The 24,281-nt window shown below is 35.7% G+C and overlaps 1 protein-coding gene and 1 long non-coding RNA gene across 4 annotated transcripts in view; one reads left to right on the top strand and one right to left on the bottom strand.

The window, feature by feature from the left end:
- Positions 1–15,797, top strand: part of LOC121414270 (probable ribonuclease ZC3H12D) — a 29,697-nt gene extending 13,900 nt beyond the window's left edge. Inside the window, exons 1-7 of one of the 3 annotated variants that reach the window (XM_041607387.1) lie at positions 3,052–3,387; positions 5,486–6,234; positions 6,560–6,699; positions 10,322–10,556; positions 13,330–14,244; positions 14,636–14,720; positions 14,964–15,797. In XM_041607387.1, the coding sequence (XP_041463321.1) occupies positions 5,552–6,234; positions 6,560–6,699; positions 10,322–10,556; positions 13,330–14,244; positions 14,636–14,720; positions 14,964–15,392 (2,487 nt within the window). In that variant the 5' untranslated portion in view covers positions 3,052–3,387; positions 5,486–5,551 and the 3' untranslated portion in view covers positions 15,393–15,797. Of the gene's footprint in view, positions 1–3,051; positions 3,388–3,608; positions 4,236–5,485; positions 6,235–6,559; positions 6,700–10,321; positions 10,557–13,329; positions 14,245–14,635; positions 14,721–14,963 lie in introns of those variants that run through there. The other 2 variants (XM_041607388.1, XM_041607386.1) reach the window with 2 other exon arrangements.
- A 2,628-nt stretch (positions 15,798–18,425) lies between these two features.
- On the bottom strand, positions 18,426–20,599 carry LOC121414269. The gene is made up of 2 exons (XR_005969832.1): positions 18,726–20,599; positions 18,426–18,504 (listed from the first exon to the last, which is right to left on the bottom strand). It is a non-coding gene; the product is annotated as an uncharacterized LOC121414269 (long non-coding RNA).
- Positions 20,600–24,281: the final 3,682 nt, after the last annotated feature.

The raw sequence follows: 24,281 nt of genomic DNA, 5'->3' as shown, positions 1-24,281 counted from the left end.
GCCTTGTGTACATGACTATGTGCTACATGTAGTCTTGTGATGACCCACTTGTTTTGTCAAATTTACATTCAGGGTCTGTGCGTACAGACTAGATCTAGTTACTGTCGGAGCTGTTATTTTCGCGGGGGTTTTATTTTCGCGGATTTCGCTAATTGCTGATCGGCCGCGAATTTAACAACACGCGAAAATATTGACACATTTCTCAGTCAGTGCCAATGCCCCCAACAGCAAAGCTTTGCTATTGAAAACATTCTGCATAGTGAGAAAATGGAGATATGCACCTGTATATGTACAAAAAGAAGGCTTACAAGTAGAAAGTACAGAACTTTAGTGATTCAAAAAGTTAGCTAGAATTTCACTTTTTTTAATCTCTCAAACAAAATCAGGGCCTAAACTATTTTCTAACATTATTTTATCAATATTTATACACTCACTGTAATATTAAAATGTATTTTCCATGAAGCAATTTGATTTTATTGTCATCTGATTGACTCTATACACACGTATTGGTAGCTATTTGCATACTCATTAATATTCATAAGTCACATGACCACAATTTTTGAGGTGAACATTCTGTTCACTAAATTCCACAATTTTGCACTTTTTACCAACTTTTTGAAAAATGAATCGAACAAAACACAAATTCCAAAGATTGCTTAACCCTATAGATCCTGTGGCATGATGAATTTTTAGATCTAAAGGTTAAAAAAGTGAAATTTAAGCCACTTTTTCCACAATTTGTAACTGTTTTTACAGGGACATATTTATGTACAAAAGACATATCAGCATGGTGACTTTGAGGAGTGTAGATATTTCCACATGAATTGCACTAGTTTTGCTTCTTTGAAATGCTGTGGAAATGTATCTACATCTTCCGATCGCGAATTTAACAACCCGCGAAAATGTCGGGACCCCCAATAACTGCACACGAAAATAACAGCTTTTACAGTTTTAGTTACTGCTGCGATGCATTTGGTTTTTATTGCGTTTACAACATTAATAAATTTCAGGTCAATAAAAGGCAAGGCTGAAAAAAAACTAAAATGTAATACATGTATTACAGTACCTCAATTTTTACTCACTGCTGGTGAAGAGTGTTGTTTCTGTCTCAAGAGAAAATTAAATTTGCATGAGGCATGGAGATGGGTCCTTTTAAGAAATAAAATCAGAATAATAATGCTTGTTAAAAAGTTGAAATCATAATTAAATTATTACTAGGGAATTGAAGATGTATAAATTGATTTTTTGTGTGTACTGTACAATATGTACATGTAGGCCTACATGTTTGTAGAAAAAAGTAATTCACATACATGTACAATACGGCAGGCCTATATTAATCCTTCATCTAGACTGTTTACGCCACAATCACATGTATCTCTAAAATAGGAGTGAAACTTCCTTTCCTTTTTTTAAATTAAAAATGTAGCTGGTATTTCCCTTCCATTTTAATACATGTACATTGCCTGCATTCATCAATGAATATTATGCCATGCAGTATAAAAAACCCCCAATGCTGCGGCTTTATACATGTATGTTGATTTTATTACTAAGAATCCCTGCACTGGTCAACCGACAGTTCCTATGCTAACCACAGATTGATATCACATTTGAAATCCCAATTGTTTTTTTTTTTAATATAAAGCATATGCTGCTACTCTTGCAAAGTAAGAAATATATTGACAGGAAGAAAGAAGCAATCCTGGCTGGGAAAGTTTGTGCATGGTTTAAAACAGTCCCCAGTTGGTATCGGCCTCTATATTCTGTATGATGCATAATACATTGCCGCCTGAGCCTCAGGAAAAAAATAAAAATAAAATGACAGATTATGTTTTGAAAAGCTTACAAAAATGAAATGAAGGTGCATATTAAAAATGATGATTGTATCAGAACTGTGGTAAGAATAGCATATTTTCGTCGACTGCCAAAAAATTATTAGAGAAGAAGACTGTCATCAATAGGCAAGATTTAACATACATGTGCATGTATTCATGTAGCCTACATTCTGTAGCTGTTTTACCAATAAAAACATTGCTGCAAGCTATACACAATTGCTATTTATCATTTGGTTATATCTCTGCATGCTATTTTAAGCTGTATAAAAGCTAATCATTATTAGCAACTACATGTACATGTAGCTTGAAATTTCTTTTGACTGAGGGTAATTCCCACTGACCCTATTTGTCTCCTATTTTGATAGGCATCTGTAAAATAAAAAGTGCTGCGACCTTCTTTGGTTTATAAAGTTACAATAGTTTCACTTGTGTATGGCCTATTCATTTTTATTTCCGTATACTAGGCAGGTTTTCTTGTAGCTAAAAAACCCCAAAGAAAAACAGAAAAGTGGAGAAAGCAGATTGCATGATCTTGCCTTTCTATGTACAGGTACAGGTCAAGAGAGACAGACATGTAGCTATACCCCGAGCACAAAAATTTCATGCTAGCTGCTAGCTTGTTGCTTGCTTGTGGCTAGCTAGTGATTACATGTAGCTAGTGTCTATACACATATACTGTAGCTTGTATAAGGCATGCTGAGATATGATTAAATTGATCTTTTAGAGAGCATGCACTGTTTTCTATCTTGAAATTTTCAATAATTGTTGAGCCACCAGCTTGTCCATGGCTAAATAGCTACACTGAACATGTAGTTACTATGTATACTATTGTGCAGCATCCTTTTTTGCCAGTCAGATGGGCTTGATTTGTTTGATTGCAGAGTTGCATTGAATTTCCTGGCCTACTTTCACTACTCAGTACTCTGTTTCTACCGATCAGGGCAGAAAGATCGGGTTGGAAAAGGAAATTACAAAACAAAGAAAATATCCGTAGCAGAGAGCTACCGCGCTGTCAGAGATCCTTTGTTGCTTGCCACCGATATTCCGCAATTTGCTTCTTTTATGGGGTTTTATTTCGAAGCAGGTCTTCGCATTTGCTGATGAGATCAAGTCCAGACAGGTATGCCTAAACCGCTTTGCCCTGCTACATATTAAAATGTGTTCAACTAGACATGCATCTGTAATAGATCATGGCAATTCATGCCCAGGGTTATGCCAACATGCCTACCAAAAATCCCCTTCCGAGTGTTCATTCATCAAGTGAGATAATATTCTCCTATCGCAATAGGAAGCTTTCTGTACAGGGCACAGGTACAAGGTCCATACTTTGTAAAACCTCCGGCTAGGATTGGTATAAATAGCAGAGATTTGATGGAGTTGAACCACAGTATTCAATGTGAGGCCAGTGTGAGAGGAACTTTGTAAACAAAACATTCCTGGGTGAGCTGAATGAATATCTGACTGGCAAACATCTAAATTTGTTTTTCCATCTGAAGTTGAAATTGAAGTTTAAGAGAATTGATATGTGATTTTATTTGATCCTGATTGCAGCAAGGTAATGTGTACATGCAGGCCTAAGCCCTAGTGTATTTTGTATTTTCTCTCTTTTTTTTACAGCCATTCTTTTGTATTATTTTGGTTTCTACCCCCTTTATACCCTCTGATCTGACCTGTATTTGAATTGTAAACCTATTATATCATACCCCCCCCCTCTCTCTCTCTCTCTCTCTCCCTCTCTCGATCTGTTTCTCTTTATTAAACCCACATCCTGTTGATCTCTGTCATTCTAATGTGAAGAATCTTTTGTTTTCTCTTTCTGCTGTAGTGATTATCCTATTCTTTTTTTTTCTTTTTTAAATGTCACCATTCAAAAAGAGAAGCACAGCCTTGCTTTTGTATTAATGTATGCATATCAGTATCCACAATTTAAAGCTTGTATGTAATGCTGAAAGTATACATGTTGGGTTTTGTAAATTCATGACTTGCTGTCAAAGGACATATAGTTTATTTCAAATCTTATTGTTAGGTTATCCAATATGTGCCCACGGAGATTCATTATTTGCACTCAATAGACGTTGCATTATATGCACTTGTGTTTTCAAAACAATGCAAGTTTTAGGACACCATGGTAACAATTTGGAATGTTTGTATATAATTTCAACCTATACTTGTAGTGTGATTTTGTTCCGGCTACATGTATGTGCTAGTGTTTACTTGGTTACGTTCACATATGCAATGCATTTATTAATAGTAACAAGTTCATTGAGATGCCTGGATTCTTTGCGGAAGAACGATTCAACACCGTTCCATTTTCAAAACTAAACTGAATGATATACATTTTATTTTTGTTCAAAGTTCAGACCAAGGAGCTTGTTCAGACTGCATTTATGATGTCTTACATAGGTCAGTGCTACATGTTGTTTGAAATATGAGACCATTTTGCAAGGAGTTTTGTGGGAAACTGGCATTTCGCTTGAGGATCTGTTTGGGTACATGTACCATTTCAGAGAATGATTTCACTGGTAGATCGTATGACTGCTCCAATACAAAAATATACAAAAGTTTTGTGTTGTAGACCTACATGTATACAGTGACTTATAAACAGAGCTTTATTGAGAGCTTTGCTCAGTACATGGAGGTAGTACCTCCATGCTCAGTATGACTAAAAATGCTTGAAATATTTAATTCCCTGAATTTCATTTTAATTTAATTGAAAATGTAGTAAAATACATGTATCAGTTCATACAAAATTGATCTTTTCATTTCCATTGAAGGTCACAAAAAGCAGTTCTTCAAGGTTAACTATATCAGGTTTGATAATAGATGAAAAACAATTTCAATGAAATGTCTGGTCCCTTTGTAGATCAGATATTTTTTCTTGATTGTATTTTAATTAATCACTTTTTATGTCATCGGTATTAAAAGTGAAACTATCCTGGTGATAGGCTGACACCACCCACACAACATATACAGTATGCTCTTGGCTGTGGTAACCAAACCAGCTGTTGTATTAAATCCATAGTCATAAATCTATACACAACTCTTTTATTTACAATCATATCTAAACAATCATTGCTATGTTACCACTGGCGACACTGCTAATTGTTTTGTTTATTTGCCGACTTGGAGTTCCATAAAATGTGCGATTGTTGCAGGATAGGCATCATTCATTCATTCAGTTCTGATTACATTGGAATGTTGGTATTAGTGCTTGTAATGTGTGGAATGTTATGATATATTCAACCTCCACTTTACGTAAAGTTATGTGCTCGATGTTGACATTATACTCACTCGGTGAAAAAGCAAGTGTTTTCTATTTTCTTGGTTTGTCAGTAATCCTGGTTTGTAAAGTTCACAACTTGACAATATTCCCTTCTCAGGCGGGCTGGGCTTGAACTTTACAATATTCATGTACAAGTAGATTTATCTTGCTTCATCCAATTTCGAATTGTTATCATTATTCTCTGCTTTAGATTGGATTGTAATTCTAATGGCGAGTCTAATTAAATTAGCTAGCTCCTTTGTCAAAGCAAGGAGCTTTGATAGGTTGAGGTTGAAAGTTTCTTGGTCACTCTTCTGGATCTCATGACATACTGTGAAAGTAATTAGAACTGTTTTTTTTAACATTGTTTTTCTCTTGTTGTTCCCTTCAGGAATACATCCTCTCTTTGTGTTCAGACAAAAGAATTGAAGAAACCTACCCAAGGCAGACCCTCGACATGCTGGACGGACGCATCCCACAGCTGGAGTACGATTCCGGCGCCGTCATTGAGAGACTTCCAGGAGACAAGCTACGGATTCAGGGCCAAGATGAAAACATTCTGAGGGCACTGTCCCTGATATCTGGCAATACGAACGGTGAAGTTCACAACTCAGAGAATGGTGCAATACACGAAAGGAGGGAACCCTCCAGGACAATTACTGCCATGTCAAGGACAGACTTCAGCGATAGCCGTCATTCACCCAGGGAGGACGAAGTTGCTGAGAGATTAAGGCCAATTGGAGTCGCAAACGGGAGTCCAAGAGAGATTCCCAGCCAGGAATTGCAGACCAAAGCCGTTCCATCGTCTTCGTCAGTAACCTCATCATCAACATCTTCAAAAACAAACTCTCAGAGTAAGCATGAGGATATCATCTCCCTCATGCTCAAGCTTGGCTATTCTAGACAGATTGTAGAGCAAGTCCTGCAACAGGTTGGAGACCAGGCTTCAAGCGATGAGGTCCTGAGGATGCTTGTGAATCTCGGATCACCAAAGATAACAGAAGATGGAGGTAGCGATGCCAAAGAAGTGGACATAGGGTCAGGAAAGAAGGATTTCAGCGATGGTGTTCAAGAGTCTGAGGAGACCGACTCAGACCCGTACAGGCCAATTATAATTGATGGAAGTAATGTAGCAATGAGGTAAGGTTCTGGACCCTCTTTCACCAAACTTGCTATCAAAAGCAGACATAATGCAACTATTGTAAAGCTCTTGAAATCATGCTATTTGACAGGATAAGGGCAATTTTGCGTTAGAATTTTATATTGGTTTTATGAAACACTGGCCATACTTGCCTAGAGCTTGTAATGGTTTTGATATTCAGACTTTCATTGTGCATGGGATATGCCCTATCAGTTCCTTATGATATTGTTATTGAATCAAAGAAATGTACTTGAAGACTATTGCTGTGTAATGTATGTTTTGCATATCATAGTCAATTGTAGTTTCTCAATATTCATCTTGTAGCTATGGCAACTCGAACGTGTTTAACTGCAAGGGAATTCATACCGTAGTCATGTGGTTTCTTCTCCGAGGTCATAACACTATCTACGTCTTTGTGCCAAGTTGGAGGAAGGAACAGTCTAAACCGGAAACACCCATCAAAGGTGAGGGCCAATACCTACATGTACATGTACATACAGGCCATGCATGTATTTTTCATAAGTGTACATTATTATAGGCTCAAAGACCTGACAATAATAGTTTACTTGTGATTTTTAAATTGCTTTCATGACTTTAAATGGTGTTTTAATAAAAATTCAAGTGTGAATACTTGAGAAGGTCATCACAAATAAACACTCTTCATTTCAACCAGTTGTTTTTCAAATCTAAGTTGTTTGGAGATTTGTTTATGATCAGGGAACTTGTCTCATTTCAGCGTTATTGACAGAATTGGGCCCATTATTTTGTTTGAAAGGTTGTTCAAAAATTTGTAAATAGAATGGCATGCTCTTTAAACTCAATCAACATAAAATGGGTTCACATGTACATACATTGTGTGAATTACATGTATCAGGAAATGTGCCATACATGTTTCGTGCATTGTTATCCATGACCAATTCATGAAATATTGCTTATTTTTTCAATCAATTCCTTTTAAAATCCTGTTTAGTTATTGTATTTTGCACAAAGTATTGATGACTAAGGTCTCTGATTCAGAATAAATTCATTCAAATTTGTATCTAATTTTCTCATAGATTTTAATGCATAAATGTCTGTGTACATGCAAATATCTGTGTAGGCACTCCCTTGAGTACTAACAATAGGCATTGCTGCGCCAGGCTCGCTTTGTTTGTTGTTCACAATGCATTCACCGCAGGGTTTGTTGCTCTGCCTTTGTGAGTTATTTTTAGCTGGTACTTCCCCTATTTTGGAAAGGATGGATGCGAGGGGAGGGGGAAGGGAAATTCATTTTTTTCATGCAGTCTTGCCTCTGAAATTTCAACTTCATACAAAGATATTTCTTTCTGAATACGAGAATCGGAGTCAATTGTTATTACTTTTATTTACAAGTCATTGCCTCTTATTCTATGTATGGATTGATACCTTTAAATTTATAAGAAATTTGTAGAGTTTCATAAACAGACAAAGAAGAAACTATCCTCCACAAAGTTTTTTATCCTCACAAAATTATATTTACTCACATGTCATCAGTTTATATTTAGCCATGTCTTTACTTTGGTAAGCAGGGTGGTGAACATGAATAACATACTTCCTATTCTCTGTGATTAAAATGGAATTTATCCTCAAAGACAGTGGCCCGTATTCTGAAGTTGGGATTAACTGAATAGACCATGGTCTAACTCTGTGCTAAAATTATGGGATGCCAAAAGTGTCAAAATTTTTATAACGTATGTTTCTTATTTTTACTGTGCTCTTTCCTTATTCATCAATGATGAAGACAATCATCTATTTATACTTCTTTAATAGACAATTATGAATGATTTTAGAGCCAAATGAACTGAAGTATGATATCCCTACCATTAGTGATTTATGTTACAATTGGAAATCCATAGTTAAAACACAACTTTAGTTAACTCGACTTCAGAATACGGGCCTGTTTATTTAAATTCTTATCAGTAACCCTTTGTGGTTTATCTTAGGAACTTTAAAATAGAAGCCTTATCATTCATAATCTGCAGTATGTAAACAAACAAAAAATTTTTATATGTTGCTTCGGAGGGAAATATTTTAAAGTAAGTTCCCGCCCTCGTTGTGACATCCGATTGTAAATTGACCTAATGTTTCCTTGATAAGATATACATGTAGAATTTCCTCATGCGTCTTCAGTCCCTCTAGGTGGTTTCAGACCGCCTCGAAGTTCGCCAGTTCCAGGTATTCTCTGATCGGGAAATATACCCCGATCAGAAAATACCAGGTATTTTGGTAATTTGAAAGCAAACGACGCGTAATTTCCCCGAAAGAAAATACCCGCTAAATAGTAGGTACTTGGCGAAATTACGAGAACTTTAGTGGGGATTTTTCCAAGGTCGCAGGTATTTTGGCGATGTGAAAGCAAATTACGGGAACTTTTAGCCCAGCGTGTCGTTGAGCGCGGCGGCGTGGGTGGTTGCTGGGCTAGTGATTTTGAATCTCGCGCCTTGCCTGCTTATCAGACCATACTGCGCATGCTCGTAACTTCAGGAACTTATCCCGAAGGATGTGTTTCGGGGCGGTGTGAATGCAGGAATAATTAACGGGTATTTTTTAGCCTTAAAAAGTTCTCGTAATTTAACGGGGATTCTTGTGATCGAGGCGGTTTGAAACCACCTTCTGACTCATTCAAATGTAATTCTTGATATCTGATATTTCTCATTCTTAATAGAACTGCATGTACAGTTTGATTTCAAGATAAATTGAGATAAACTTTGAGGAAGGGATATTGCTTAAACTAATACGTCATTAGTTCATACAAATCTCATTGCTCTACTTTCATAATAGCAGCAACATGTTTATAATTAGCAGCACCTTGAAGTCTTTATTGTGATGAAAGTCATTTGTGAAGTAGGCATTCATACATGTATCACACAGGTCATTTTATACATACATGTAGGCCTACATGAACTGTACTTAAACTACTTTAAAGATGGCCTTTTCTGTAATTTGTTCACCATACATGTACATGTACATGTACATTGCCCTCTCACAACCAGTAATAATGCAATTTAAACAATTCACAATTTTTCCCCCTTTCTAGTGTTATTGATCAAAACAATTTCTGTACTTCATGTGTTCTAAATGAAATCCAATGACCAAACACTATTTTATGATTTGAAAATCTTGAGCCCATGATTGGTATTCAGAAATTTATAGTTTTACATCATTATTTATTTCCTGCAAGATCTTTGTTTGCTTCTAGATATCCTGTTGAGAAAAAAAATAGATCAAGGACATCCAACCTTCAAAAGTGTGCTTAAAAGCTTTTCACCTGTTTTTAGTAGGGAAATGTTTTATACTCACATTTTTTATGCTTTAAGATTTAGGTTATTATAAACATTGTCTTTAATTGGAAAATACATGTATTTCTGAGTTTTGGGTGAATTTTGGTATAAAGGAAGCTGCGGTTTTTGATGAATTTTATTTCTCAGAACTTTATCAGACAAAACAGGAATTAAGCTTTTATTGATACCTAGCATCAAACAGGAATTAAAAAGCAAACAACTCAGCAAAAAATAAAAATGTACTAATTGCATTCATAGAAAATACATGTAATCTCATGAATCCTTGTTAGTCATTAATAGCTGAATTCAAACAGTGCTTTCATACACCAAAGACACAGTTATTGTACATACATGTAGACAAATCATAGAAAATAAGTAAACATCTAAGTAAATGTTGAAAATTAATATGTACCGTACATGTAGGCAATTCTTTAGAAAGTTGGCTGTTCAAAATATAACATGAACACAAACATGTAGATCTCAATTATAACTGCGATGGACATCTGATGGCTTGTAAAAGGTTATTTTGGGGTTACATCAACAAATTCAAGTTCGGAAATACAGTATGGTCTTCTGTGTCAGGTTTTTGTTGAACTCAATTTACACTGTACATGTAGTTCTCTATACAGTGTACTTGTACAATTTTTGCTTTTTATACCGTTTTTAATACCTACATGTAGAATAGATTGTTGTATATTCGGTCAATATTCTGATTTATATGATGTTTATTTTATTTTGAACAATACATGTACATGTATTTCTTAAAAAATATTTTTCCTTGACACAGACCAAGAGATTCTGATGGATCTTGAGAAATCCAAAATCCTGGTCTGGACGCCCTCGCGGAGGGTCAAAGGTCGGCGGATGGTTTGCTATGACGACCGCTACATCCTCAACCTTGCCCACGAACTGGATGGGATTGTTGTCTCCAATGACACCTTCAGGGATCTATGCGCAGAGAAACCGGAATACCGTAAAGTAGTGGAAGAAAGGCTACTGATGTATTCCTTTGCGGGTGATAAGTAAGTCCTTTCAAAATAATATCAAAAATATTTGTAAATTGCAAGTTAAGCTACTTCAAGCATACGATTAATGAATAACCTTAATAGTGTTATAAAACCCTGACCAGTCATGTAATGTTTATGATATGAATGTATCATTGTAATTATGGTTTTGGTCCTCATAAAGATTGAGGAAGTGCACACCCTCTCGGCATTGTGCCGATCACACAACGTTCTAAACCAAATTTTGATTGCTATCAATACATGTACATGTAGGTCGTCATCACCTTGATAAAATCTACAAAGCTGTCTGCGTGTATGTGTATTATGTTTATTATTGCATTGGTTCCTTTGCTTGTATTTTGAAGAAAGGGAAACTATTATTAAAAATGAATGTTTGTTTATGGATACCAAAGCCCAGGTTCTTGATACTTCTAGGGGTATGTTTCGATCAAAGAGGAAGTGGGTGAGATAACAAGATTTTGTTTGGTTAAGATGTCATACATGTAGTTATTGAAATATTTGCCCCTCCCCATATATTGATCAAGAGATTGTGCAAATCATACATTCTTTTAGCCTTTGTAATGCACTAGATGGACTGAAAGCAATAATAAATATGATATTTCAGATAAACTTGTGACTTTGTATTGGAAAAATACATGCATTAGTAATCTGTTGTATTTCATTTTCATATCTAGACTCAGAAAATACATGACTACATGGTAAAAAGATGCAAAACTATTTCAGGGGAAGGAGATCATTTCCTTGTTTATTGCGATTTGTATATTTTCAAAACTTTGAAACGTCTGAGAACTCCCTAAGGTTTTTTTAAGCCCATGGCATGAATTAAAAATAATTAAGGCACACTCATTCTTGCAGCTGTACTGCATGTACATTACATTATGCTTGTTACTCAGGGAGGTTTACATGGACAAAAAGAAAGGTCTCTTTCTTGTTTCAAATACAGTACATGTATGTATGAATCATTGAAAATTAAACTGAGATAGTACGGTAACGTCCATACATACAGCTATCACATTCATTCAATGTACATGTATGTAAATATATTTCAGTGTGCCGCACTGTAAAAGTACTTGTGCGTGTACATGTATGTGTAGGTTATAAATCAATATCGGAACTTCGGAAGTAATTAGTGTAAAAGATGAATAGGTTGCCACTTGAACCTTGGACGGTCTTCAAACCTTGGATTTCCTCAATGTACTTTATGATAGGATAAACTATTGATAATGATGATGATGTACAGAAACAGTATGATGATGGTGATGTTGCTGGTGATGATTATGGTGGTGGTGGTGATGATGATGATGATGGTGGTGGTGATGATGATGATGATGGTGGTGGTGGTGATGACAATGATGATGATGGTGGTGGTGATGATGATGATGATGATGGTGGTGGTGATGATGATGATGATGATGATGATGGTGGTGGTGGTGATGATGATGATGATGATGGTGGTGGTGGTGATGATGATGATGATGGTGGTGGTGGTGATGATGATGATGATGATGGTGGTAGTGGTGATGATGATGAGGAGGAGTAGGTAAAGAAGGTAGACACAGAGGAGCATGATACATCTTCACCAGAATTTTATTATTTTTTTGTTGTTGGGGGTGCATCAATACAAAGTGTTATACAGTATACATTTTATATGTATTAAAGTTCATCTCAGTCCTACAGGTATGCCCTTTTCATATTTGATTAAATTGCAAGATCAAGTAGTGTGCAATAGGGTCTGTTAAAAACTTAAAAAGGTCTACTCTTTACATGAAGGCTCAAAGTCCACTTTTGTAAAGCATGAATAGTCTTCCATTACAGACTCTTCATGGAAAATAATGCATCCTCTATTGAAGCATTTGTATGTGCAGAATAGAGAATGTCACTGCATAGTGTTTATGAAATTGGACCATGTTCGGTTGGGCCTTGCCCTGAGCTTGCCGTAGCATGTCACTCAGCCTCGTACTTGCCAAATTCTGTGGGTCTACATGTGAGAATACACATGCTCTATCAGGGGAAAGTCCCCCATTAATCAATGTCCTACCCTGAACTTCCCCATGGGCAAGATTTGGAGCCGGATCTTTCCTAGCCGCAAGCCTTGGCTGAATATGACATATTTTGACAAACATGTCGCTCAATGGACTGACCCACAGGTCATTTTGAATCTAATAGACTAGGATATAATATCTGCATCTCTCAATTTGTAATTTATGTACATGTGTGATACTGACAGTAATGCATCACACGTCTGCACAATATGAACACACAAAACTGTCACATAAATTTCCAAACAGTTGAAATATGATATATCCTCTTGCATACTGTACATGTATGTATTTCTACATTTCCGTCAAAAGAGTAGATATTTTTTTCCAAACGGTGTACACAGTTATAGGGCCAGTTTATATTTGATAAATTATAGGCGTATTCTTTAAAAGTACATGTATGCCATGTTTATTTTTTATCCTTTAGATTTGGGGGCATCTGCATGTAAACAAATGTTTGTCTGTGTGTGTGTTTTTTTTTAATGTATGTTGCTTTTAAAAGTTTTGACTTTTGATAATGTATCCATCCCCCATATGGCATTTTCATGCATGTACATGTATGATACTGCACCTCCACTATTGAGCAAAACATTTATTTTTTAAAATAACAAAGTTATAATGATTTAAAATTGTACCTAATTTATTGCGACAATCACTGGTGAATGTACTCATTTCATTATGTTTGTAATATGTAATTAATATTTTTTTTCATCTTTTTTCTTTTCCATCAGGTTTATGCCGCCTGATGATCCACTTGGAAGACATGGTCCGAATCTGGATAACTTCCTTCGCAAGACACCCTCAAAGCCAAGTCACCAGATGCAGCTGTGCCCCTATGGTAAGAAGTGTACTTATGGCAATAAGTGCAAGTACAGCCACCCAGAGAGGAGCAGGAATGTGAAGACAACCAGTGAGATCCTGGTAGAGAAGGACCGCCAAAGACAAGAGCAGAAGCTCAAGGCGAACCTGATGGCAAGGGCACTCAAGACAGAGGTGCCTGAGATGCCGTGGGAAAAGGAGAACGGGAGAGGTACCACAGATCCACTCCCTTACCAGTCGGGATCAAGGGGTTTGGCGATGTCTCATGGAGGAGCCACCCAACAGCACAGTGGTGCTGTGACGTTGCCGCTAAGGAATCCGCCAATGCCTGATAAGACCATGAACACTGTACCTCTGGTTGGTCCGCAGCATGTGCAGCAGTACCGAATGCACCCTCAGAACTTGCAATCCATCAACGAGGGCTGGTTGCCCTCGGATGAGAGGGTCCATGATGGTTGGCCATCATCCGAACATAGAATTCCTGCCGCGTCCTACCACCCACACCAGGCAATGGCTCGGCCCCAACATAGGAACCAGCAACTCCCGAACAGGTCTTCCATGACTGCTCCGATTTCTGGGTACACTCCCCATCCTCAACCTATGCGGGAAATGATGACAGCGCCTCTGTCCACCGTTGATTACTACCAGCAGCACGCTACACAGCAGTCTGAGAAGCGATATTCCTTACCCATCGGGGGAGTTGATCAGCAGAGACCTCAGAAGCAGCCTCAGCAGCAGCAACAGGTTCGTCCTCCCCAGAGAGTCAGCAATAACATGACCGAATTCAGCAAGGAATTCCATCAGATGTCCCTTCTTGATACTTCCAGGTTAGCTCCTTGCTTCTTGATCCTTTGCATACTTCATGTTTGACTTCAACCAGTTTTCAAAGAAATATTAATTTGTAATAGATTTTCATACTGTTGAACGATGAATGTTTATGGCAAGTAAATTACAATTTAGTAATGCTAAAATTGAATTTGAGTTAGCTGCAATGGTTTAGATTTGAATACGAGTCATATAGGCTTTCAATTTAATAGTCGATGGTAAGATATAAAAGCTACAATTTTGAACTAACTATCTACAAAGAAGCTCATGGTAGGCCTTAGCTCAGAATTCAGTATTCCTTTATCTGTCAACCGCTATCAATTACAAATCACTGCATATGAATGATGACAACGGAATTAAATCTTTCATGTCAATTTATATATTTTGTCACAGTCACGGGAGTGCCTTTGACGAGGAAAGACATTACAGCTATCCGTTGACCACACCTTACAGAGGCTCTCCAGTCCTCAACACGCAGGTAAAGATCAAAAGAAAAAAAAAACTTTAATAGCATTGACCTTTCAAAGTAAATATTTAAAGGTATCCCTTGTTGGCAATTCCATAAAATATTATAATCATTTGTACATCAGACACATTTTTCTCTATTCTTAGTTTGCTTGATGAATTGCCAAAATTGTTATCATTTGAGAGCATTACAAATCATTGAGGCAAGTGATTTTTTATATTTCAATATTGTTTATTATCCCTGATTGTTCAACAGACCCCAGCCAATGCTTACTTGGACGACGAGGGTTATTTTTCACCTATCACCCCAAAGGAAGTGGGTATTCCTTCGCCGGGGATACCCTCCCACCCATCATCGTCAAGATACCCTCAGCATCCAAACACAGATAGCACTCTTCATCCTCACCGCTTCATGTACCCCAGCACCATACCTACCACATCCTACACCAATCCCCCGCATCAGGTACCCGGTAGTGGATCAGATGCACTCAGGCATGGAGGACACCTTGGGATGCATCCCAACCAAATCTTTAATCCAGTAGAAAGTCCTCGGAGGACGTCTGAACCGTTGCCTCCAAGGCAGGTCTGGGGTGGTGGAGGGTCTGAACACTCCGATACCTCCAGGACAGTGGAGAGTGGGGAAAGCAGGATGAGGATGGCAACATCAAGACAGCTTCCAAGTTAAGATAATGATCTATTAAAGAGGAATGGTGTCACCAAGACAGTTTTGAAGCTAGAATCATGGTCTACCAAGGTTGGTACTGTCAAAACAGCTTTCAAGCAAGGAACATGATCTAATGGAGATGGTTTCTTCAAGACAGCTTCCAATCTAGGATCATGATCTTCTTGGGATGTTACCATCATATCTTCTGAGTTGGGATCATGATCTATCAAGGACTTAACCTTTGAGATAGCTTCCAAGCTTGAATCATGAGCTAACAGGGTAGAGTAGACAAATTTATTGATTATTTCCATTTACTGTTGTTAAGATCATGCTTTCTAGGTGAACAGAAAATCTACACCACGGACCTGACTTAAGTCCTGATAATATTTCATAAATTGCATCCACTTAGATTCTGTTCTTGAACTTGGCCAAAAGTAGAGATTGAGGGTCAGCCAATAGTGATTTTCTTCTGCTGGAGATGTTTATAAAGGAGAAAAAAATAGATGGAAAATATTATGGAAATATGGGTTGGTCAGGACATTTTGGGGGTGGTCAAATTTCAATTGAAAATGAACTTAGGGTTTTTTCTAGGGTCAGTCAGGTTTCGGCAAGCTAATCTTTATCAGCCTATAATGTGTCCCATGTTAGAATCAGCCTTCACAGTTTATACCTAGCATTATGCCAGCTTGCATGAGCAGCTTCAGCTTGTCAAGACTCAAGTTGAAAATGGGAATATATGATGAAATCCTACAAGATTCTTAACCCTATATAGCCCGGGGGGGGGGGGGGGCCTCAGATCTCGGCCGTTTATCGACCGATTGCGACCAAATTTGGTGTGTGGGTGTCTCATTATGTATTTTACATGTACAAGAATGCGTTGTCAAATTTGTGATATTTATTATCATTTGTTATTTATCTAATTAATTATGCAAATATTCAAATTTTTTTCAAGGAATCTTCATTTTTTTTAGTTTTCCCCCCATTTTTTGAGAAAATGCAATGGAATCAAGCATGTTAGTAGCCAGTCATGTAATCTCAAAGACAGCTCAACTGTATTGAAATTGTATAATTATTAGATTATAATAGTAATTAATTATGCGCATATGCTAATTTTTCTCGAAATTCTGAATTTCACATATTGATTACCACGTCTGGTCATAAATTTTTTCTAGTTGTGTACTGAAGAAAGGTGATATTTACTTTATATTTTGACATTATATCATCAAAAAGTGAAAATACTTATGCAAATTAGAGATAAATGAATATTCATTAGCAGCCAGAAAGTTGAATGTTTCAAAGTAATTTATTAGATGGATAATATTCTTGTTTCCTTCCGTGTTTCCAAATTCTTATGTATTTCTTTGTTTTTAATTTATTATGTATTTCTTTGTTTTGAAATCTCTATTTTTTATTGTTTTTTTAAATCTAGAATAGTTGGTGATAGTCCAAAAGAAAGTTATGTGAGGAAAAACAGAAAAAAAAACATTCATCTGACAACACTTCTTGTAAAACCCATACATTGTACACACAAAAGTCGATGGAAATTGCCATTTTCGGTGACATTGGTCACGAATATGTGCTATATCTCCGCAAGTGTACCCCCGATTTTCGCAAACAGGGTCTCAAAATGTGCGGGAGATGTGAAAAAAAAAGTCATGAAATTTCAGCGTATTATTTTTTTGCATTTAGAAATTATCGCGAAAAATGTCGAGGGGGGCCTTTTAGGCCCCCCCGGGCTATATAGGGTTAAATGTGGATACATGTACATGTATATGATTGTGAACGCTGCAATCTGCTTGTTGATTATTCTTGCACCAAAACTTGCTACTTTATATATTATTATGATCAATAAAAATCATTGACTCCGTTGGCATAGATTTTTAATAGTCTGAATACATTCATACATTTGATGCAACCATGAATATGCCTCACATCGCACAGGTTGTTATTTCATGATCAAACCATAGCGATGCCATTGAAAATGCCGCCAATTGTTACATGTGACTAAGTCTAAGTCATCCCCTTTCTGAATAGACATGCCTGGCCACCCCTTTATAATGAAACTACATGGTTGGTCGATCTATGGGCAAAGTTCATGGGATTCCGACTGCCAGCCCTCCTCCCCCGCAATGCTTCCATCCTGGAATCACTTCCAACTTACAATCTACTTCCTCTTTTGATGAATAGAATGCCATAATGGCATAGAGGAAGTAGAATATCCCGTTGGTGGGGCTTCTTGTAGTCCATTTCTTGCTCAAATAGAAACATAGTTCACGGAACTGGGGCAGGCTGGCTACCTGTTGAAAGGTACTGAAGTGTGCCGACCAATAATATTTTTGTTGTGTCACCATGATGTATACATCACTGGTATGTCGTGGGTTTCATAAGCCGTACCAGGCGCCTTGAGGATACGCAGTTCTGAAAGTGAATAGCACTAAGAATAAACAATGATACATTGATAGAGAAGTTCAAAAGAATATCTTTAAGGATTTGATGTATCACAGCTACACTACATGTATGTGGGATGATGTCACTCAAGCGGTACCAGGTACCATATGAATTCATGACTGCTTGAATTTCTTTGTTTCCCTATTGTATGTCTAGTGTTGCTCAATTTGTCTATGAAATAATGACATATGTTTAATATCCTACTGGCATATTACAAGTTATGTAAAGATGGAAGAGTAACTTCCTTTGAAACCCCTTTTCTTAAAATATTGCCTAATAATTCTCTGAAATACATGTATTATCTTTGTAATTGACCATACTATAATTAAACAATATTCTTTCCGAATTTCTCTTTCATTTGTCATACCTATTAAAGCAAGTATATTAATCATATATATCTATTGGTCATTATAACCTCTAATTCATGCAATATACATGTATTATAAATATATTCCTCGTTATGCAGACCTAGTTAGAGTACTGTCATGAAAATAAAATGATATCTTATTAGGCATTTAGAGTTTCTATTGCACATAATGATTAGGGTTTTTCTCATTTCAATCACAATTTTCTAAAACCAAGTATATATTTTTTTCTATAATAACCAAACACAGTTTCCACCATACAGTGTCTATTGGGCAATTCCATAAAATATGTATGTCCCACCCATTAAGTGTATATCTGTCTCTGATTTCTGGGGAGTGTTTCACAAAGATTTAAGTATGACTTAGGTCGCACTTAAATGTCGACGCGTACATGATATGCAACGCGCAATCTTATTGATCAATACGCAGTAGTGCGCGTCCTCCTGGCATCATCTGACCAATGCTGTCATGCCTTTTATACTGCGCGCAACTAGACATTTAAGTGCGACTCTAAGTCATACTTAAATCTTTGTGTAACAACCCCTGATTTCTGGTTCCATTGGCAGTCTGCAATGTTCTCAAAGGACCATGACTTGGTCAGTTTATGAAGTGAAGTCTGACTTGAGAAAAATGGGGGTCGCACATACATAAAGGTTGATCATTTTATGGAATTGCCCTAAACTGTTGAATTGATTTGACTACTTTGTAAATTCCCTTACACTTTATATCCCTTTTCCTGTGTGTTGTGTAATAATTCCTTGTTTGTAATGCATTTTCTCAGAGGTGCGTGGTTTGTCATCTGTAGTTTTTTAAAAAATAATAATGGTTGTTATAAACTTTGAGATCAAAACAAGAAATTGTAAAGTCAAGTACAGGATGCGGTACAGTATATTACTGTTCTTTTGTATAAAATAATCAAACTATGTACAGGCAGTTGCTACAAACTGATGATAGATATGTATGGGCATTTTGTCCAGCCTTTGCTATGTTATTTCCCCTTCTTTGTTTTTTTTGTAATAAAGAAGAGCAATTGTTTTTGTGGTAAATGTATATGTGAACCAAAATTATCAAGGAAGCATATTATTATAACCTTGGAAATGTCACTTGTATCAAAATCTCTTTTTATTTATGTTATTTTCATTTTTTTTAATTTTCTTTTTAAACTCCAAACACATTGGCTCATATGCTTCTTCAATTTTCTTCCTGTTTAGGTTCGAGGAATCTCAGATATTCTTTAAAGCAAAAAAAGATAGAGTAATGCCATTAGAGGGAGAGAGAGAGAGAGAGGTGGTGGTGGGGGGGGATAAGGAAAATGCATATGCATTTTTTTATTTACATGTATTAGATGTGGAAAGGTTTATATACCTGGATTGTTTTCTAAATTCTAGTCCAACAAATATATATATTATACATATATTCCTCACATGTATATTTTCTTCTTTCATTTTCTCAATATGGTTTAATAGCTGTGTAGCATTGTACAATTTTATGCAGTTCTCAGTAATGTGATTGTGTGATTCATTGATGCCAATTTTCATTTTTTATTTTTTGCTTGCAACAAAATATGTGATTGATCGTATGACATCAGTAAGCCGTGAGGGTGACCCAATGTTAATAATGGAAAATGTATTTTAATCTTTCAATTTACTTGTGCTATTCAGGACCTTCCAAGAAATTCTTTCACAAAATGTTGTGAGTAGATAAACTAATTCACTGAGCCAATGGCAATTCGTGTCGAAACACCGCCAACATTGAAATTAATGAATATATGCATTAAAGAGGAATAGAAATCTTGGAAGAACTTAACTTGTTTGAGAATATGCATTAAAGCGGAGTATTGAGAAAAAGTTGACGAATTGTCAGAAAGTAATGATTTTTTTAAGTGAAAGATATACTTAATTCTCTTTCTGACTTTCATAGAAATGGAAATGCATTAAAAGTAATCAACCAAATGTGATTAGCTTGTACATTGAACCTCTTTAAAAAAATGTACCATTCCAACTTTGATTTATAAACACTGCCAATTTGTCTACAATTTCAAATATTTGTTACTTTAGCCATGGCTTTCATGCTATCTTCTCATATAGTGCAGATGTATTTTAATGAAATATTTGTTTTATCCTACCATCACTTTGTAATTTTTCATACATCATGTATTGCTTAAGTTGTGTATATACTGCTTGTTAGTTGAGGGTGACTGAACGCATGATTGTATCATAATTCAGGTGCAAACTCATTTACACATAGACATCATTTCACACAAGAATGGTCCCTGTCATGGGTAGTAACTTAAATGAACAGTTTTTTTCATGAAATTTCCCCCGGACTACTTGCTTTAATGGTTTTTTTTATTTATTTATAATTTGTTAATCTTTTCTAGTTCCCATTATTATAAAAATTCATATATCAATTTCATTTTTTTAGATTAGCATTGTTTTTTATTCACTTGACATTAATTGAAATTTTGTTTTTTCGTTATTTGTTTAATTAGTTTATTAGTAAAAAAAAAACAATACTAGTGTGGATATGTGTCATTCAATTAATATATAATTTGGATTTCATTTAGGCCTAGTGAAATCATTTTATTTATATTTCATATCTGTATCATATTTTGAACAAAACACAATGAATGAACAAGTATGATGTATTGTATGATGTTAAAGGTATTTGCATTAAAGGCAAAAGTATTTAAGTATATCGAAAGATTTACATTCAAGGTAAATATTGAAGAGTTTTGTAAGCTACCCTTTTATTTTTAAAAGGAAATACAGTGTGTGCATTGTCATTTTATTAAGAAATTATGCATGATTTTTATGATTAATTTGTGAAAGCAAATAAAAGTATCAAACCAATTACATTACATGTCTCTAGAGTGTGATATACATCTCTTGTGTCACTTTAAAGGTCAAGTCCACCTCAGATAAATGTTGATTTGAATCAATAGAGAAAAATCAGACAAACACAATGCTGAAAATTTCATCAAAATCGGATGTTAAATAAGAAAGTTATGACATTTCAAAGTTTCGCTTATTTTCAACAAAATAGTTTTATGAACGAGCCAGTTACATCCAAATGAGAGAGTCGATGATGTCACTCACTATTTTATTGTTTGAATTATTCAATATTTCAATTTTTATGAATTTGACGATTAGGACCTCCTTGCCTGAAGCACAAAATGTTGAAAATAATGGATTCCACGTGTTCAGGGAGGAATGAAACTTCATTTCACATGACAATGACGAGAAAATAAAAATATTTCATATAATAAAATACAAAAGAAATAGTGAGTGATGTCATCAACTCTCTCATTTGGATGTAACTGGTTCGTTCATATAACTATTTTGTTGAAAATAAGCGAAACTTTAAAATGCCATAACTTTCTTATTTTACATCCGATTTTGATGAAATTTTCAGTATTATGCTTGTTGGATTTTCCTCTGTTTTTTCTCTGTTAAACATTGGGTTTGTTGTTTAATTGTGTGTGGTTATACGCAAAATAGATTGCTCTGTGAGCCTCAACTTTTATAGAGAACTTGCCAGTTTCGGTAACGATTTCAAAACCAGTTCATTCAGAATAGATAATGAAAAATAAAACACCCAAGTGTTTGTTGGCATTAGCTCTGCCTCTTCGTCTTCATTATCTTTAAAATATTCTGGAAGAAATTGTAATTGCTGAGAAAATTAAAAATTGAAAAATTGAAAACTTGGCAAGAAATTCCATCTCGATTTCGGGTGTATATCCAAGCAATAACCAATGTATACTTATCTGTGTTGGTGATCTTCAGTGTAATAATCACTTGCCATCTTATTGATTTCATTATATCACAAAATTCAGTTAGATTTTTAGAATATAACAATACCGGATCTAGATGATAATAAACCTTTGTTTAACAGCCATTCGTGAAAATTAAATCTATGTGTTAACTGCGATTTCTTTCATTTGTCATGCTCAATAAAAGTATTAAGAAATGCAATCAAATCAGAGAAGGCCTGGAAAACCAAGTTCAACCGTTTCGACCCCGATACGAATTCTTATAACTCGTTCAAACCGCAAATCCAAATATGTCAATTTAAAAATGTTGTGTTCAACTGAGGACAAATATAGTTCAAAGAAGATGCAGGTGGGCAAATGCCCAACATCAAGGTAAATACATGGAGCTATCAATTATATTTCACCCTTCTCTCTTTCCCTTTCTCTCTCTCCCTCTCTCTTGGGGGCCGTACGCCAAACGAGTCGGCAGAAACACTTCTAACAAATTCCTGGAATCAACCGATTCGATTTCTGGATGATTTCTCACCCTAAAAGAACGTTAATATCACAGGTTTCGTAGTTTTCCGGTAAAAAAATCAACCACAAATACAAAGTCAGGGGGATTATACAATTCGTGATAGTGGAAAGAATTAATTCCTTTATCGGGTTTCTAAATACAATGTTAAAAACAGACCTTTTGATTTACTATTATTTTTTTTTCACTTTAGAATCGGTAGAAACGTTAGTATCGTGTTCGCTGCCACCGTTGTTTTGTAAATAAATGTAGCTGTGCTTAAATCAGTGCCTGAATATACATTTTATTATAAAGAACAAGTCCACCCCAGCAATAAGTTTATTTTTGAAAAAGAAAGAGAAGTCAAATCACGATGAACACCATCGATTTCATCAGTAAGTTTCTAAAGCTTCGATTTATTTCACATAACAGTTGTGCACATCATCACTGACGGTATGCAAATGAGTGGATCGGTGCCATCACACCGTCACTATTCTGTTGTTTTTCTGTTATAACATAATGGAAAATAGTTCATCTTATTTTTTCTTCAATGGAGTGTTAAAATCTATTTTGATTTATTCATGACGATGTGGAATTGTCACTATCGTAACATAAATTTTATTGTGCTTTGATGAAGAGTTTCTTAAATATTGTCGAATCTGAAGAAAAAAAAATCGTAGAATAAAATACAAAAGAAATAGTGAGTGCAGGGGCGGTAATGTCACCCACATGCCCAAAAGGTAAGGGGACAAGGGGCTGGAAAATTTTATCATCCCAAAAGTAAGGTCATCTCGTCCTAAAATACATGTACATGTTTTATTTCGATTTTGAATGATGTATTTCTTACCATCATAAAAGACAACAAATAGTGGGGGGCATTTGATATTGTGTCACCCCTTCTATTTTGAGTAGGGGGACACGTCCCTATGTTCCCCCTGGGATTTCCGCCCATGAGTGAGTGTGTGAGTGAGTGAGTGACGCTCTCTCCCATTACTGTGTTGTGCATAAATGTTTTGGAAGAAATACGCAAAATTTTAAAGTCTAGTTAGATAACTTTCTTTATTTTCTAGTAGATTTCGATGAAAGTTTCAGCATTACGCCATATTTTCTCTTTTTACTAAAAATAAGTTTTTGATGGGGTAGACTTAATCTTCCAATATTTATTTTATGTATATGTATACATACATTATTTTCATTTCTGCCACTGCAAACACCAATTACACGATTTCAACCCTTAAAAACAGCCCTACCTACCCCAGAAATACCAATTACAAAATATTCAACCCCAAACAAGCCCAAGCGATTCCAAGACACCAATTATTTCGACCCTACAACAGCCCAACACCCCCCCCCCTCCCCATTTTCCAGAAAATAATAATCCAAAACTGTACAACGAGTTTGGTTACTATAAAACTTAACTCAAACTTAAAATGCTAAAACTAATGATATTACTTAACCATCACTATTAATTCGCCGAATATCGTGTGAGTAAAAACCAAATAACAACAAAATTTGAAACCTCACAAATCTTCAAAATAAGGGGAGTGGGAAAATATGTCATGAACGCATTATCATTATATGGCCGGAATCTGTATCTTCTCCCGCATAATTTGATAACATAGTTATGTGCATATGTCTTTACGCTCAGTAGGTATATAAATCATTAAAATGCATTAAATGCATTAAAATCCATTGCAAAACTCATTTCCAATAATTGAAACACTTTCAGCAATGATAAAGTTAATTTCATTAAAATTGTATGTTTACTAACTCACGTATATGATTATGACATCATTGGCATCTGGATTCATTCATTGCTGTCAAAGTCTTAC

This window comes from Lytechinus variegatus, chromosome 4 (genome assembly GCF_018143015.1).
Source record: "Lytechinus variegatus isolate NC3 chromosome 4, Lvar_3.0, whole genome shotgun sequence".
Classification (NCBI taxonomy): domain Eukaryota; kingdom Metazoa; phylum Echinodermata; class Echinoidea; order Temnopleuroida; family Toxopneustidae; genus Lytechinus; species Lytechinus variegatus.
This window is presented reverse-complemented; position numbering and strand designations above follow the sequence as displayed.